Below are 13,198 nucleotides of genomic sequence, written 5' to 3'. Positions count from 1 at the left end.
GCCTCAGTGACCTCGTCTATAAAATGGGGATTTAAGACTGTTAGCCCCATGAGGGACAGGGACTGTGTCCAACCTGATTACCTTGTATTTACCCCAGTGCTTAGAAGAATATTTGGCACATAGCAAGCACTTAAAAAGTACTATAATTTTATTTTTATTTTTCCCCCCGAATGTCTGCTGTCCCTTGCTCCCTGCTTCTTGCTGCCCCCTACCCTGTGTCAAGGCAGCCTATCCCTACAGGGCCGAGCCAGCTGGCCAAGTCTTCCAGGGAGGTGGAATGATGGGTGTCCATGACTAGATTTGCCCATGGACTCGCTCCCACAGACCTCAACCTTTTCCTGTTTCATGTTTCCAGGTCTCCAATGTTCATCTTTGACTTGAACTCAGCGGTGGGAGACGTGGCCTGGGCCCCTTACTCCTCCACCGTGTTTGCGGCAGTCACCACCGACGGGAAGGTAAGAACCCAGGGGCCATTCTTCCCAAGGTCTCCTTGTCCTAAGGATCATTTAAGAGGAGATGGATTGAAACTGCAGCAGCGGGGAGTCAGGGTAGACATCAGGAAGAGCATTTTCGCTGTCAGGGGAATGACACTCTGCAAAAGGAGGACAAGGAAAGAGATGGAGTCTCCATTCCTGGAGTTTGGTGGGGAGAAAAATAGGGACTTCTCTGTTTTGAATGGTTTAGACATTTACTAGCCTAGAGGCAAGGAGCTGGACCAGATAACCTCTGTAAGTCATAGGGTTCTGTGATGCCAGGAGCCTATGACTGCCCCACCCCCTAGAACATCAGTCTGTGATGATTTTTAAAAAGAGAAATCAAGATTTTGGGCCATTGCTCCTGAACCAGCAGCTGTACTCCAAATGGACAGGTTTCACATTCATTCATTCACTCATTCAATCGTATTTATTGAGCACTTCTGGTGTGCAGAGCACTGTACTAAGCTTTTACCATCCGGAGAGGTCCTTAAACCACGATGACTTTTCTTAGCATTTCCCACCGGGTTAGACATTCCTTTTGCTGCTGACTAATGAGGGATGGAGATTTGTGTTCCTAGGAAGATCATCAATCTCAAATTTCCAGAACTCACAGAAGCAGTAGACCAAAATTAATAACTCGGAATCAATTAAGGTGATAAGTCCCTATTACAGCAAAAGAGCTTGCTCTACATGAATGATATCCATTTAACGTTTTCCAAATCGCTTTGAGATGGAGGTGTCTTTCAAAATAATGACTTGATAATGAGCTACTTAAAATAACCCCGATGCTGAAATGATGGGATTTATTGTTTGGTGCCTAAAGATCCACCTTGGTTTTGGGGATGGTTCCTGCCTCTCTGCCCCTCACATCAAGCCACCCCATCCTCCATCATGAAGCTGGATCTTATTTGAAGGCCTCATTGTTCTAGGAGGATAATGCTCTAAATGGCCAGTGGTTGAGTTAGTTTGAATCAGATAATTTTTTATGTGGAACTGTTGCTCCTCTTTTATTGATCTAATGGAGTGTTCCCCGGGGGGGCACTTCCTGGGAGATTGACCCTCCTGAGGGACCCTGAGCTTTAAAGTTAAGCTGCTCAAGTAGGAGAGGCCCAGGGCCTCCGGAGCTGTTGACATTGGCCCGAGGCCCTGGGTCTTGGAATTTGACCTGTAGCATTATTTGTAAGAAAGGGTGATTGGTTAGCCTTTTGCCTCCTGTCTGGCAACACTGACAAGACATGCTCCAGGCTCACGATCATCAGTGTGGAGACCAAGATCTTGGAGCAGAGGTGTTGGTATCCTGACCTACCCTCATTTCCCTGCAGAAAGGTCTGAGTGATGGGGGCCAGCATCACATCATCCCCAAATCTTGATTTGGTACAGTGCCTAGGTGAGATATCAGTCCCCAAACCACGAGGAGCAAGTGGCAGGGGCACTAGGAGAATGTCTTAGGACTCCTGGACCTTTCAGCTCGGCACAATCACTCAGTCAGTCGTATTTATTGAGCACGTACTATGTGCAGAGCAGTGTACTAATTGATTCTGTGCTGAGACCAGGTGTGCCTAACCTATTCAAAACAGAGAAATGCCTGAGCCAGTTTTTCTCCTCAGTGAGTGCTTGGGAGCATACGATATAACAGTATAACTGACACATTCCCTGCCCACAGTGGCACAGGATACAATGCCTACCGTGGAAGGGCGTAGAGAGTAGAGGAGAGGAAATCTGGTCTGCCCAGGTAGTTTGCTCTCTTTGTGCTGGTGGTCCTGGGGACCCAAAAAACCAAACAGCACCTCCTTGCCCTCTGGAAATGGGGAACCTCTTTGAGGAGAGGTGGGGCAGGTTGGGATGGCCTGGGGTGGCACAGGGCAGCAGAAAGGGACATTGCAGCTGTCGACAATGAGGCATACCTGGTGTCAGTGGGGAATCAATCCCATCAATCCCCAGTGGAGAATTTTAGCTCTCTTTTCCCTGGCCCCCTCTCCCTTCTGCATCCTCTGTACACCTGGAGCTGAGACATTTGAGCATTGGATATTCGCCCCACCCACAGCCCCACAGCACTATGTACGTGTCTCTAAATTATATATTATAAATTATTTATTTATGTTGATGTCTGTCTCCCCCTCTAGACTGTAAGCTTGTTGTGAGCCGAGCACTTGTCTATCAACTCTATTGTACTCTCCCAAGTCTTTTGTAGAGAGCTCTGCACATAGTAAATACCGTTGATGATCGGCTTTAGGGACCATCAGCTCTTTCCTATTTATCCACTCTCTTCTCCCTCACCATTCCAGCATGTACCCTTTGCTCTTCCAAAGCTAATCTACTCCCTCTTCTCTCTTCTTACCCACACCCTTTCCCCCAGCCTGAAATTCCCTCCATCTTCAGAACCAACACGCCATGGATTTCCCTGTCTTCAAAAACCCCTTGAAATTCCATCTCCAAGAGGATTTTGGTGATGTGTCTGTATTCTTCCCAGGTTATATCCCCTGATCTGCTAATAATAATTGTGGTACTGGGTAAGCACTTATGTGCACAGAACTGTAATAATAATCATGATGGCATTTGTTAAACGCTCATTATGTGCCAAGGACTGTTCTAAGTGCTGGGGGTGGATACAAGGTAATTAGGCTGTCCCACGTGGGGCTCACAGTCTTAATCCCCATATTCCAGATGAGGTAACTGAGGCACAGAGAAGTTAAGTACCTTGCCCAAAGTCACACAGCTGATAAGTGGCAGAGCCAGGATTAGAACCCATGACCTCTGACTCCCAAGCTTGGGCTCTTTCTATTGAGCCATGCTGCTTCTCTAACTGTACTCAGCACTGGGGAAGATACAAGATAATCAGGTCCCACATGACCCCTCCAATCTGGCTTCCACCCCCTTCACTCCACAGACACTGCTTTCTCAAAGGACAACAGTGCTCTCCTTCTTGCCAAATCCAACAGTCTCTACTCCCTCTCAATTCTCTTTGACCTCTCAGCTAACTGGCATTGACACTGTCGACCACCCCCTTCTCCCGGAACATAATTCAATTTTGGCTTCACTGACACTGTTCTCTCCTGGTTCCTCCTCCCATCTTTCTGACCGCTCATTCTCAGTCTCTTTCATGGGCTCCTCCACTGCCTCCCACCAACTAAATATAGGAGTCCTTCAAGTCTCAATTCTAAGTCCCCTTCTATTCTCCATCTACCCCCACTCCCTTGGAGAATTAATTTGCTCCCGTGGCTTCAACTATCATCTTTATGTGCATGACTCCCAAATGTACATCTCCAGCCCTGATCTCTTTTCTTCTCTGCAGTCTCACGTTTCCTCCTTCAGGACATCTCGACAAATTTAGCATGCCTAAAACTGAACTCTTGATCTTCCCACCCAAATCCTATGCTCCCCTATGCTCCCACCATCCTCCCTGTCTCACAAGTCTGTAACCTTGGCAATATCCTTGACTTAGTTCTCTCATTCAACCCACATATTCAACCTGTCATCAATTCCTGTCAGTTCAACTTTGACAGTATTGTTAAACTCCTCCCTTTCCTCTCCATCCAAACTGCTACCATGTTAATCCAAGCACTTTTTCTGTTCCACATTGATTACTGCATCAGCCTTCTTGCTGACCTCCCTGCCTCCTGTCTCTCCCCATTCCAGTCCATACTTCACCTCTGCTGCCCTTGTAATTTTCCTATGAAACCGTTCAGTCCATGTTTTCCCACTCCTCAAAAGCCTCCACATCACACAGAAACTCCTCACCATCAGTTTTAAAGCACTCAATTACTTTGCCCCCTCCTACTTGACCTCACTGCTCCCCTACTACAACCCAGCCCACACACTTCACTCCCCTAAGGCCAGCCTACTTACAGTACCCTGATCTCATCTGTCTTACCACTGACCTCTCACCCACATCCTGCCTGTGGCCTGGAATGACCTACCTCTTTATATCTGACAATCATTCTCCTCATCTTCAAAGACTTTCTAAAAGCCTTTCCCCACCAAGTTCTCATTTCCTCTTCTCCCACTCCCTTTTGTGTTACCCTGGCACTTGGATTTTCACCCTATATTCCCCCCTCCCTCAACTCCACAACACTTATAAACATACCCATACCCCTAAGCAGCATTGCTTAGTGGAAAGAGTATGGGCTTGGGAGTCAGAGGATGAGCGTTCTAATCCCTGCTCCACCCCTTGTCTGCTGTGTGACCTTGAACAAGCCACTTAACTTCCCTGAGCCTCAGTTACCCCATCTGTAAAAATGGGGATTAAGACTGTGAGCCCCACATGGGACAAACATGATAACCTTGTATCTACCCCAATGCTTCGAACAGTGCTCGGCACATAGTAAGCGCTTAACAAATACCATAATAATAATAATTATTATTTATATTAATTTCTATCTCCCCCTCTAGACTGTAAACTCACCATGGGAAGGGAACGTGTCTACCAACTCTCATATTGTACTCTCTCAAGTGCTTCGTACAGTGCTCTGCTCACAGTAAACACTCAATAAATACAATTGGTTGATTGATCAATTAATTGATATGCTGCATAGCATAATGACAACATAGTCCCCATTTGTAGAGAGCATGTCTGAGGCTCCCCAAACCTAGAGTATTTCTCCCAGGGGAGTGTCTCTCCCAGAACCGTTGCGGGCACCCCAACATTGCTCTTTCAAAGTCAGTGGCCCCTTCCCTGGAGCAGCCATGATTGGCAAACCAAGTAGCAAACCATCCCCCACTACCCCTGAGCAGTCTTCTCACCCTCCTGGAGCCAGGACGGAAATACTTAAGGAAATGAGAAGGGCATTGAGCAGCCTCACTGTGGTCCAGTCACAAGTCAGAACGGGTGAGGAGAGATAGCCACGTGGTCCACTGGTGATCTAGCTCATGCAAAGGAATTGGCTACAGCAGCATGGGAATTCCAGGAAGCCACCTGGGGAAAATGAGTTTGCAATTTAAATTGATTTCTGAATTGTGATCCTGCATTAGGGGCTGCAAATAGGTTTCCACCAAGAGCCCAGAGCCCTGTCTTTCCATTAAAGGGAGGGGGTTGGGCTGGCTTTGGGTTTTAATTCTAAATCTGAACAGTAGTAGTAAGTGAGCACTTACTGTGTGCAGAACACTGTCCTAAACACTGGGAGAGACTATACAGGTGGGAATTAGATACCGTCTCTATCCCTCTAGAGTCTCACAGTCGAAAATAAGCTGTGGAAGGGTATGATGACAGACACAGTGAGAAAGATGAAATCATTTCATTATAAAACGAGATAAAAAACAAAGTTCACAGTGCCACAAGTTAGGTGGGGAAGGGGGGGCCGGCATCACCCCAGTCATCCTGAATCCAGCCGCATCCAAAGCTTCCCAAGGTTCTGAAATCTGCAGAGGTCTCGAGCTGGGGCTGCTTAAATCCCCACAGCCCTGCCTGTAAGGGGCAGGTCGGGAAACAGGGCTCCAGAGACGGGGTGGGAACAGTCACTGGCTCTCTCTGTGGTGTTCTGGAGTTGAATTAGAGCCTAGGAAGCTGCTGAGAGGAGTGACTGTTTTTGGCAAAACCAATTTGCTGGCTGCTAGGCCGGCCTCCCTCAGGACCTATTCGGGCTAACATGGGCAAGCCAAGATCCAGCTCAAAGAACTGCTTCAACACATTGGACTCAGACTTCCTCCTTGTGAGGGCCCTGGGGGCAGTGCCTTCTTTTAAGGCTCCAGCACTTTGTCGGGAGGATGAAGATGCAGTGTGATTAACATAAAACAATAAGCTAAGCGGGCAAGCCCTGAGCAGCCTGAGGTCAGTCACCTAGGATCTGCCCCAGCAGAACTGTCACTCTCCAGCTGCTTTCCCCAGCTCCCCACCACAGTCCAGGGGAAGGGGGGAAGGGTGATACAGAGTGAATAGAGACCTTCATTTCCTCTTCTCCCACTCCCTTCTGCATAGCCCTTTCCTCTCTCCCTCAGCCCCATAGCACTTAATGGCCACATCTGTAATTTATTTATTTACATTGTCTGTCTCCCCCCACTAGATTATAAGCTCGTTGTGAGCAGAGTCTACCAACTATGTAAATAATAATAATAATAATAATTCTGGTACTTATTAAGTGCTTATTATGTGCCACACACTTTTGTAAGTACTGGGGTAGATACAAGGTAATCAGGTTGGACACAGTCCCTGCCCCACATGAGGCTTGCACTTTCAGTCCCCATTTTACAGATGAGGTAATTGAGGCAAAGAGAAATGAAGTGACTTGCCCAAGGTCACACAGCAGATAAATGGCAAAGTCATGATTTGAACTCTGTTCCTTCTCACTCGCAGGCCTGTGCTTTATCCACTAAACCATGCTTCTTCCCCAGCTGTTGTGTTGTAATAATAATAATAATAATAATGGCATTTATTAAGTGCTTACTATGTGCAAAGCACTGTTCTAAGCACTGGGGAGGTTACAAGATGATCAGGTTGTCCCACATGGGGCTCACAGTCTTCATCCCCATTTTACAGATGAGGTAACTGAGGCACAGAGAAGTTAAGTGACTTGCCCAAAGTCACACAACTGACAGTTGGCAGAGCTGGGATTTGAACCCATGACCTCTGACTCCAAAGCCCGGGCTCTTTCCACTGAGCCACGCTGCTTCTCAGGCCAGGGAGCACTCAATTCATTCATTCAATTGTGTTTATTAAGCACTTACTGTGTGCAGAGAACTGTACTAAGCACTTGGGAAAGTACAATACAGCAATAAAGAGTAACAGTTCCTGCCCACAATGAGCTCACAGTCTAGAGGGGCAGCGACAGACATCTGTACAAATAGACATCAATATAAATAAAATTACAGATATATACATCAGTGCTGTGGGGTGGGGAGGGGGGAGGAGCAAAAGGCACAAATTAGGGTGATGCAGAAGGGAGTGGGAGATGAGGAAAAGTGGGACTTAGTCTGGGAAGGCAGGATAAATATGACTGATCGAGGGATTAGCTCCCTTCCAGTTTGGAATTTGCCCCTTCACCAAATCCCTGAATGGCCTGCAGACACCTCCATCTTCCAACGCAGCCCAGGCAAGGGGCATTCTTATCAGTGTGAAGCTGGGCCACTGCTTTCTGTTCCCTAAAACATTGACCTTTCCAAAGGCAGCCCACTGCCTACACCTGTGGAAATAACCAGTGCTTCCTGTTAGGCCCCAAGTAAGTTTGTCCCCTATGGCTTTTTCGCATCCACGTTACTGACCAATTCCTTTGCAGAGCCTATCTCAAAAACTGAGCTTCTTGCGGCATTGTACTCATGTAGATCTGTTCAAGGTACAGAAGGTACAGAAGATAAGCAGTGTGGCTTAGTGGATAGAGCCCGGGCCTGGGAGTCAGAAGGACCTGGGTTCTAATCCCTGCTCTGCCACATGCTGCTGTGTGACCTTGAGCCAGTCAATTAACTTCTCTGGGCCTCAGTTACCTCATCTGTAAAATGGGGATTAATACTGTGAGCCCCAAGCAGGACATGGGCATGGGCTGGGTCTAAACTGATTAGTTGTACCTACACCAGCACTTAGTACAGTGCATGGCACATAGTAAGCGTTTAGTACAGTGCTCTGCACACAGTAAGCACTCAATAAATATGATTGATTGATTGATTAACAAATACCAGAAAAAAAAACATGAAATCTTTCCTGATTCTGAACCTGAATCTTTCTTTCTTCCCTGGTTACTTCACATGTCCTCCTCTCATTCTTACCCATTTTACTTTCTGAATATTGTGGTATTTGTTAAACACTTACCACACACCAAGTACAATGGTAGATATAATACCAGTAGTTTGGACCTAACTACTGTTCCTCACAGGGCTCACAGTTTAAGGGGGAGGAAGAACAGGTATTTTATTCCTGTTTTGCAAAAGAGGAAACAGGCCCAGAGAAAGTAGGTAACTCTCCCAAAGTCACACAGCAGGCAAGCGTTGGATACATGATTAGAGCCTCTGACTCACAGGCCCGTGTTCTTTCCACTAGGCCACACTACTTCCCAGTGTTATCTGGTCCCTCATTAACCATCACCCACCTAGTTAGCTCCCCTTCTGGGCTCTCTCCCCATTGCGTGTGATGGGGTATTCATTCATTCAGACGTATTTATTGAGTGTTTGCTGTGTGCAGAGCACTGTACTAAGCATGTGTGTGTGCATGTGTGTGCATGTATGTGTGACTGCCTGCCAACTGCCCAACATGCTCCAGATGCGGCCAGGGATGCCACATTAATCCAAGCACTTATCCTATCCCACCTTGATTACTGCATCTACCTCCTTGCTGTCCTCCCTGCCTCCTGTCTCTCCCCACTCCAGCCCAGACTTCGCTCCGCTGTCTGGATCATTTTTCTACAAAACCATTCAGGCCATGTTTCCCCACTCCTCAAGAACCTCCAGTGGTTGCCCATCTACCTCTGTATCAAACAGAAACCCCTTTACCATCGCCTTTAAAGAACTCAATCAACTTGCCCGCTCCTACCTCACCTCACTGCTACAGACCAGCCTGTGCACTTCACTCCTCTAATGCTAACCTCACTGTACCTCCATCTCATCTATCTCACCACCAACCTCTCGCCCACGTCCTGCCTCTGTCCTGGAACGCCCTCCTTCCCCATATCCAACAGACAATTCCTCTTCCCTGTTTCGGAAGCACATTTCCTCCAAGAGGCCTTCCCTAAGTCCTCTTTTCCTTTTCTTCCACTCCCTTCTTTATCTACCTGACTTGCTCCCTTTATTCATCCCCCTTCCCGGCCCCACAGCACTTACTGTACGTCTCTGTAATCTATTCATTTATATTGATGTCTGTCGCCCCCTCTAATTTATAAACTGGTTGTGGGTGGGGAATGTATCTATGTTATTATATTGTAATAATAATAATAATGGCATTTATTAAGCGCTTACTATGTGCAAAGCACTGTTCTAAGTGCTGGGGAGGTTACAAGGTGATCAGGTTGTCCTGTGGGCGGCTCACAGTCTTAATCCCCATTTTACAAATGAGGTAACTGAGGCACAGTGAAGTTAAGTGACTTGCCCAAAGTCACATAGCTGACAAGTGGCGGAGTCGGGGTTTGAGCCCATGACCTCTGACTCCAAAGCCCGTGCTCTTTCCACTGAGCCACGAAGTGCTTACTGTAGGGGTTCCTCAAGGGTCAGTTCTTGGTCCCCTTCTGTTCTCTATCTACACTCACTTCCTTGGTGAACTCATTCACTCCCACAGCTTCAACTATCATCTCTATGCTAATGACGCCCAAATCTACATCTCTGCCCCTGCTCTCTCTCCCTCCCTCCAGGCTCGCATCTCCTCCTGCCTTCAGGACATCTCTATCTGGATGTCTGCCCACCATCTAAAACTCAACATGTCCAAGACTGAACACCTTATCTTCCCTTCCAAACCCTGCCCTCTCCCTGACTTTCCCATCACTGTTGCCGGTACTACCATCCTTCCCGTCTCACAAGCCCACAACCTTGGTGTTATCCTCGACTCCACTCTCTCGTTCACCCCTCACATCCAAGCCGTCACCAAAACCTGCCAGTCTCACCTCCGCAACATCGCCAAGATCCACCCTTTCCTCTCCATCCAAACCGCTACCCTGCTTATTCAATCTCTCATCCTATCCCGACTGGATTACTGCATCAGCCTCCTCTCTGATCTCCCATCCTCTTGTCTCTCCCCACTTCAATCCATACCTCACACTGCTGCCCGGATCGGCTCTGTGCAGAAACGCTCTGGGCATGTTACTCCCCTCCTCAAAAATCTCCAGTGGCTACCAGTCAACCTACGCATCAGGCAAAAACTCCTCACCCTCGGCTTCAAGGCTCTCCATCACCTCACCCCCTCCTACCTCACCTCCCTTCTCTCCTTCTACAGCCCAGCCCGCACCCTCCGCTCCTCTGCTGCTAATCTCCTCACTTTGCCTCGTTCTCGCCTGTCCTGCCATTGACCCCTGGCCCACGTCCTCCCCCTGGCCTGGAATGCCCTCCCTCCGCACATCTGCCAAGCTAGCTCTCTTCCTCCCTTCAAAGCCCTACTGAGAGCTCACCTCCTCCAGGAGGCCTTCCCAGACTGAGCTCCCTCCTTCCTCTCCCCCTCCTCCCCCCTCCCCCCAGCCTTACCCCTCCCCACAGCACCTGTATATAAGTATATATGTTTGTACGTATTTGTACGTATTTATTACTCTATTTATTTATTTATTTATTTATTTTATTTGTACATGTTTATTCTATTTATTTTATTTTGTTAATATGTTTTGTTTTGTTGTCTGTCTCCCCCTTCTGGGTAGGGACCATCTCTGTATGTTGCCAACTTGTATTTCCCAAGCGCTTAGTACAGTGCTCTGCACACAGTAAGCGCTCAATAAATACGATTGAATGAATGAATGAATGCTTAGTACAGTGCTCTGTGCACAGTTAACACTCAATAATATGACTGACTGGCTGCCTGACCGACTGACTTGGGGCCAAGGGGCTTGCAGAGAAAGGGGCCGCTGCTTCCCTCAGAGTGGCTGGCCTCTTCCAGACTGGATTTCCCTGGATCCTGCTTCCCTTGGCTCTGCCATGATCCTGTCCTTATTTTGGATTTAGAGTTCCCGGACTCAGTGCACTCTCTTCCTGCCCTCCCCCATCACCATGCCCTGTCCCCTTCACCACCTGGAAGGGATAACAGATCACATGCCCAGCAGTATACCAGATGTTGCTTAGAGACTTTCTGACCAAAGTTGCTTTGTCATGTTCGCTCAAGAGTAAACATATCCCAATTTGGGAAGAGAAATCTTCCGAGACTCCGTGAAAAATGACTTCCTTATGTTCCAGAGACTTGTCTCCTCCGTTCTGATTTTGCTTTCCTTTTGGACAGCTGACCCAGGGCACAACCCACAGTTTCCGGTCACGGGCTCAGAACTTTCCCCCAGCTCTCCCACCACTCTCTGAGCCTTACATGCTCTGGTCTGCCTCTTCCCCGTCTCTCAAAAATTAGTGATCATTTCTTTTAATACATCTCCCTGGCTCGGTCTGTGGCTCCTAGGCACATCAGAGATGCTCCTGAAGCCAGTCTCCTGGCTAATTCATTCATTCATTCAATAGTATTTATTGAGCGCTTACTGTGTGCAGAGCACTGTACTAAGTGCTTGGGAAGTACAAGTTGGCAACATATAACATTCGATCAGTTGTATTTATTGAGCACTTATTGTGTGCAGAGCACTGTACTAAGGACTTGGAAAAGTACAACAAAACAATAAACAGTGACATTCTCCCTCAGGCAGCTCAGACTTCTGTCCTGTTTTTCCAGCAACCCTGGCCCCTCCCCACCCTCCAGGCCCAATTTCCTCACTTCCCCCGTGGTGGTCAGAAAATGGAGCAGAAGAACAATTAACCAATCAATAATAAGTATTAAGCACTTACTGTGTGCAGAGCACCAAACTGCTTTTTTTAATGGTATATCAATCAATCAATTAATGGTATTTATTGAACATATGCTAGGTGCAGAGCACTGTTCTAAGCATTTGGGAAAGGACAACAGAATTAACAGACACATCCCCTGCCCATAATGAGCTTACATCTTAAGGGTTTACTATGTGCCAGGCACTGTACTAAGTGGTGGGGGTGGGTAGATACAAGATAATCAGGTTGGACTGTGTCACAGGTTGAGGTGCATAGATGACACAGAAAGGAGGGCGAGTCAGGGAAGAGGGCTTAATCGGGGAAGGCCTCTTGGAGGAGATGTGACCTTAGTAGTGCTTTGAAGGTGGAGAGAGTGGTGGTGGTCTGGTGTATATGGAGAGGGAGGGGGTTCCAGGCTAAGGGGAGGACATGGTAAAGGGGTCAGCGGCAAGACTGATGAGATCGAGGCACAGAGAGTAAACTGCCACTAGAGGAGTGGATTGTGCAGTAGAAGACGAGAAAAGAGAGGTAGGGTGGGGCCAGTTGATTGAGTGTTTTAAAGCCAATGGTAAGGAATTCCTGTTTGATGTGGAGGTGGATGGGCAACCACTGGAGGTTCTTGAGGACCGGGGAGACAGGAACTGAATGTTACTGTTGCTAAATGATTTGTGCAGCTGTGTGAAGTATGGACTGGTGTGGGGAGAGACAGGAGGCTGGGAAGTCCATGAGAACTTTAGTTAAGATGGAACAGGATAAGTGCTTGGATCAGCATGGTAGCAGTTTGGATGGAGAGGAAAGGGTGGATTGTAGTAATGTTGTGAAGGTAGAACTGACAGGATTTGGTGACAGATTGAATATGTGGGTGGAATGACAGAGGTGAATTAGGACAATGCCAAGGTTATGGGCTTATGAGGTAGGAAGAATAGAGGTGTTGTCTGCAGTGATGTGAAAGACAGTGGGAGGACAGGCTTTGGGTGGGAACATAAGGAGTTCCGTTTTGGATGTGAGGTGTTAATTTGAGGTGTCGGCAAGACATCCAGGTAGTTGGGTCCTAAAGGTAAGAAGAGATGTGAGATTGTAGGGAAGGAGAGAGGTCAGGGCTGGAAATGAAAATTTGGGAATCATCTGCATGAAGCCATGGGAGCAAATGAGTTCTCCAAGGGAGTGGTTGTAGATGGAGAATTGAAGGGGACCTAGAACTGAACCTTCTGGGACCCATACTGTCGGAGGGTGAGAGACAGGAGGAGCCAGCAAAAGAGACTGAAGAGGAGCAGTCCAGGAGAGGATGAGAACCAAGAGAGGACAGTGTCAGTGAATCCGTCTGTTAAAGTTAGAAGGAGACGAGGGTAATCTACAGGGTCAAAGGCAGCTGAGGA

General features: G+C 47.6%; 1 protein-coding gene across 1 annotated transcript in view; it reads left to right on the top strand.

Annotated features, from left to right (window-relative positions):
- Positions 1–13,198, top strand: part of DNAI1 (dynein axonemal intermediate chain 1) — a 195,462-nt gene that overhangs the window by 125,589 nt on the left and 56,675 nt on the right. The window contains exon 18 of the mRNA XM_038743923.1: positions 356–455. Within this exon, the coding sequence (XP_038599851.1) occupies positions 356–455 (100 nt within the window). The remainder of the gene's footprint in view (positions 1–355; positions 456–13,198) is intronic.

The sequence above is a fragment of the Tachyglossus aculeatus genome, chromosome 3 (genome assembly GCF_015852505.1).
Source record: "Tachyglossus aculeatus isolate mTacAcu1 chromosome 3, mTacAcu1.pri, whole genome shotgun sequence".
In the NCBI taxonomy this organism is placed as follows: Eukaryota; Metazoa; Chordata; class Mammalia; order Monotremata; family Tachyglossidae; genus Tachyglossus; species Tachyglossus aculeatus.
Note: the sequence above shows the minus strand (reverse complement) of the source record. Positions and strands in the feature narration are given on the sequence as shown.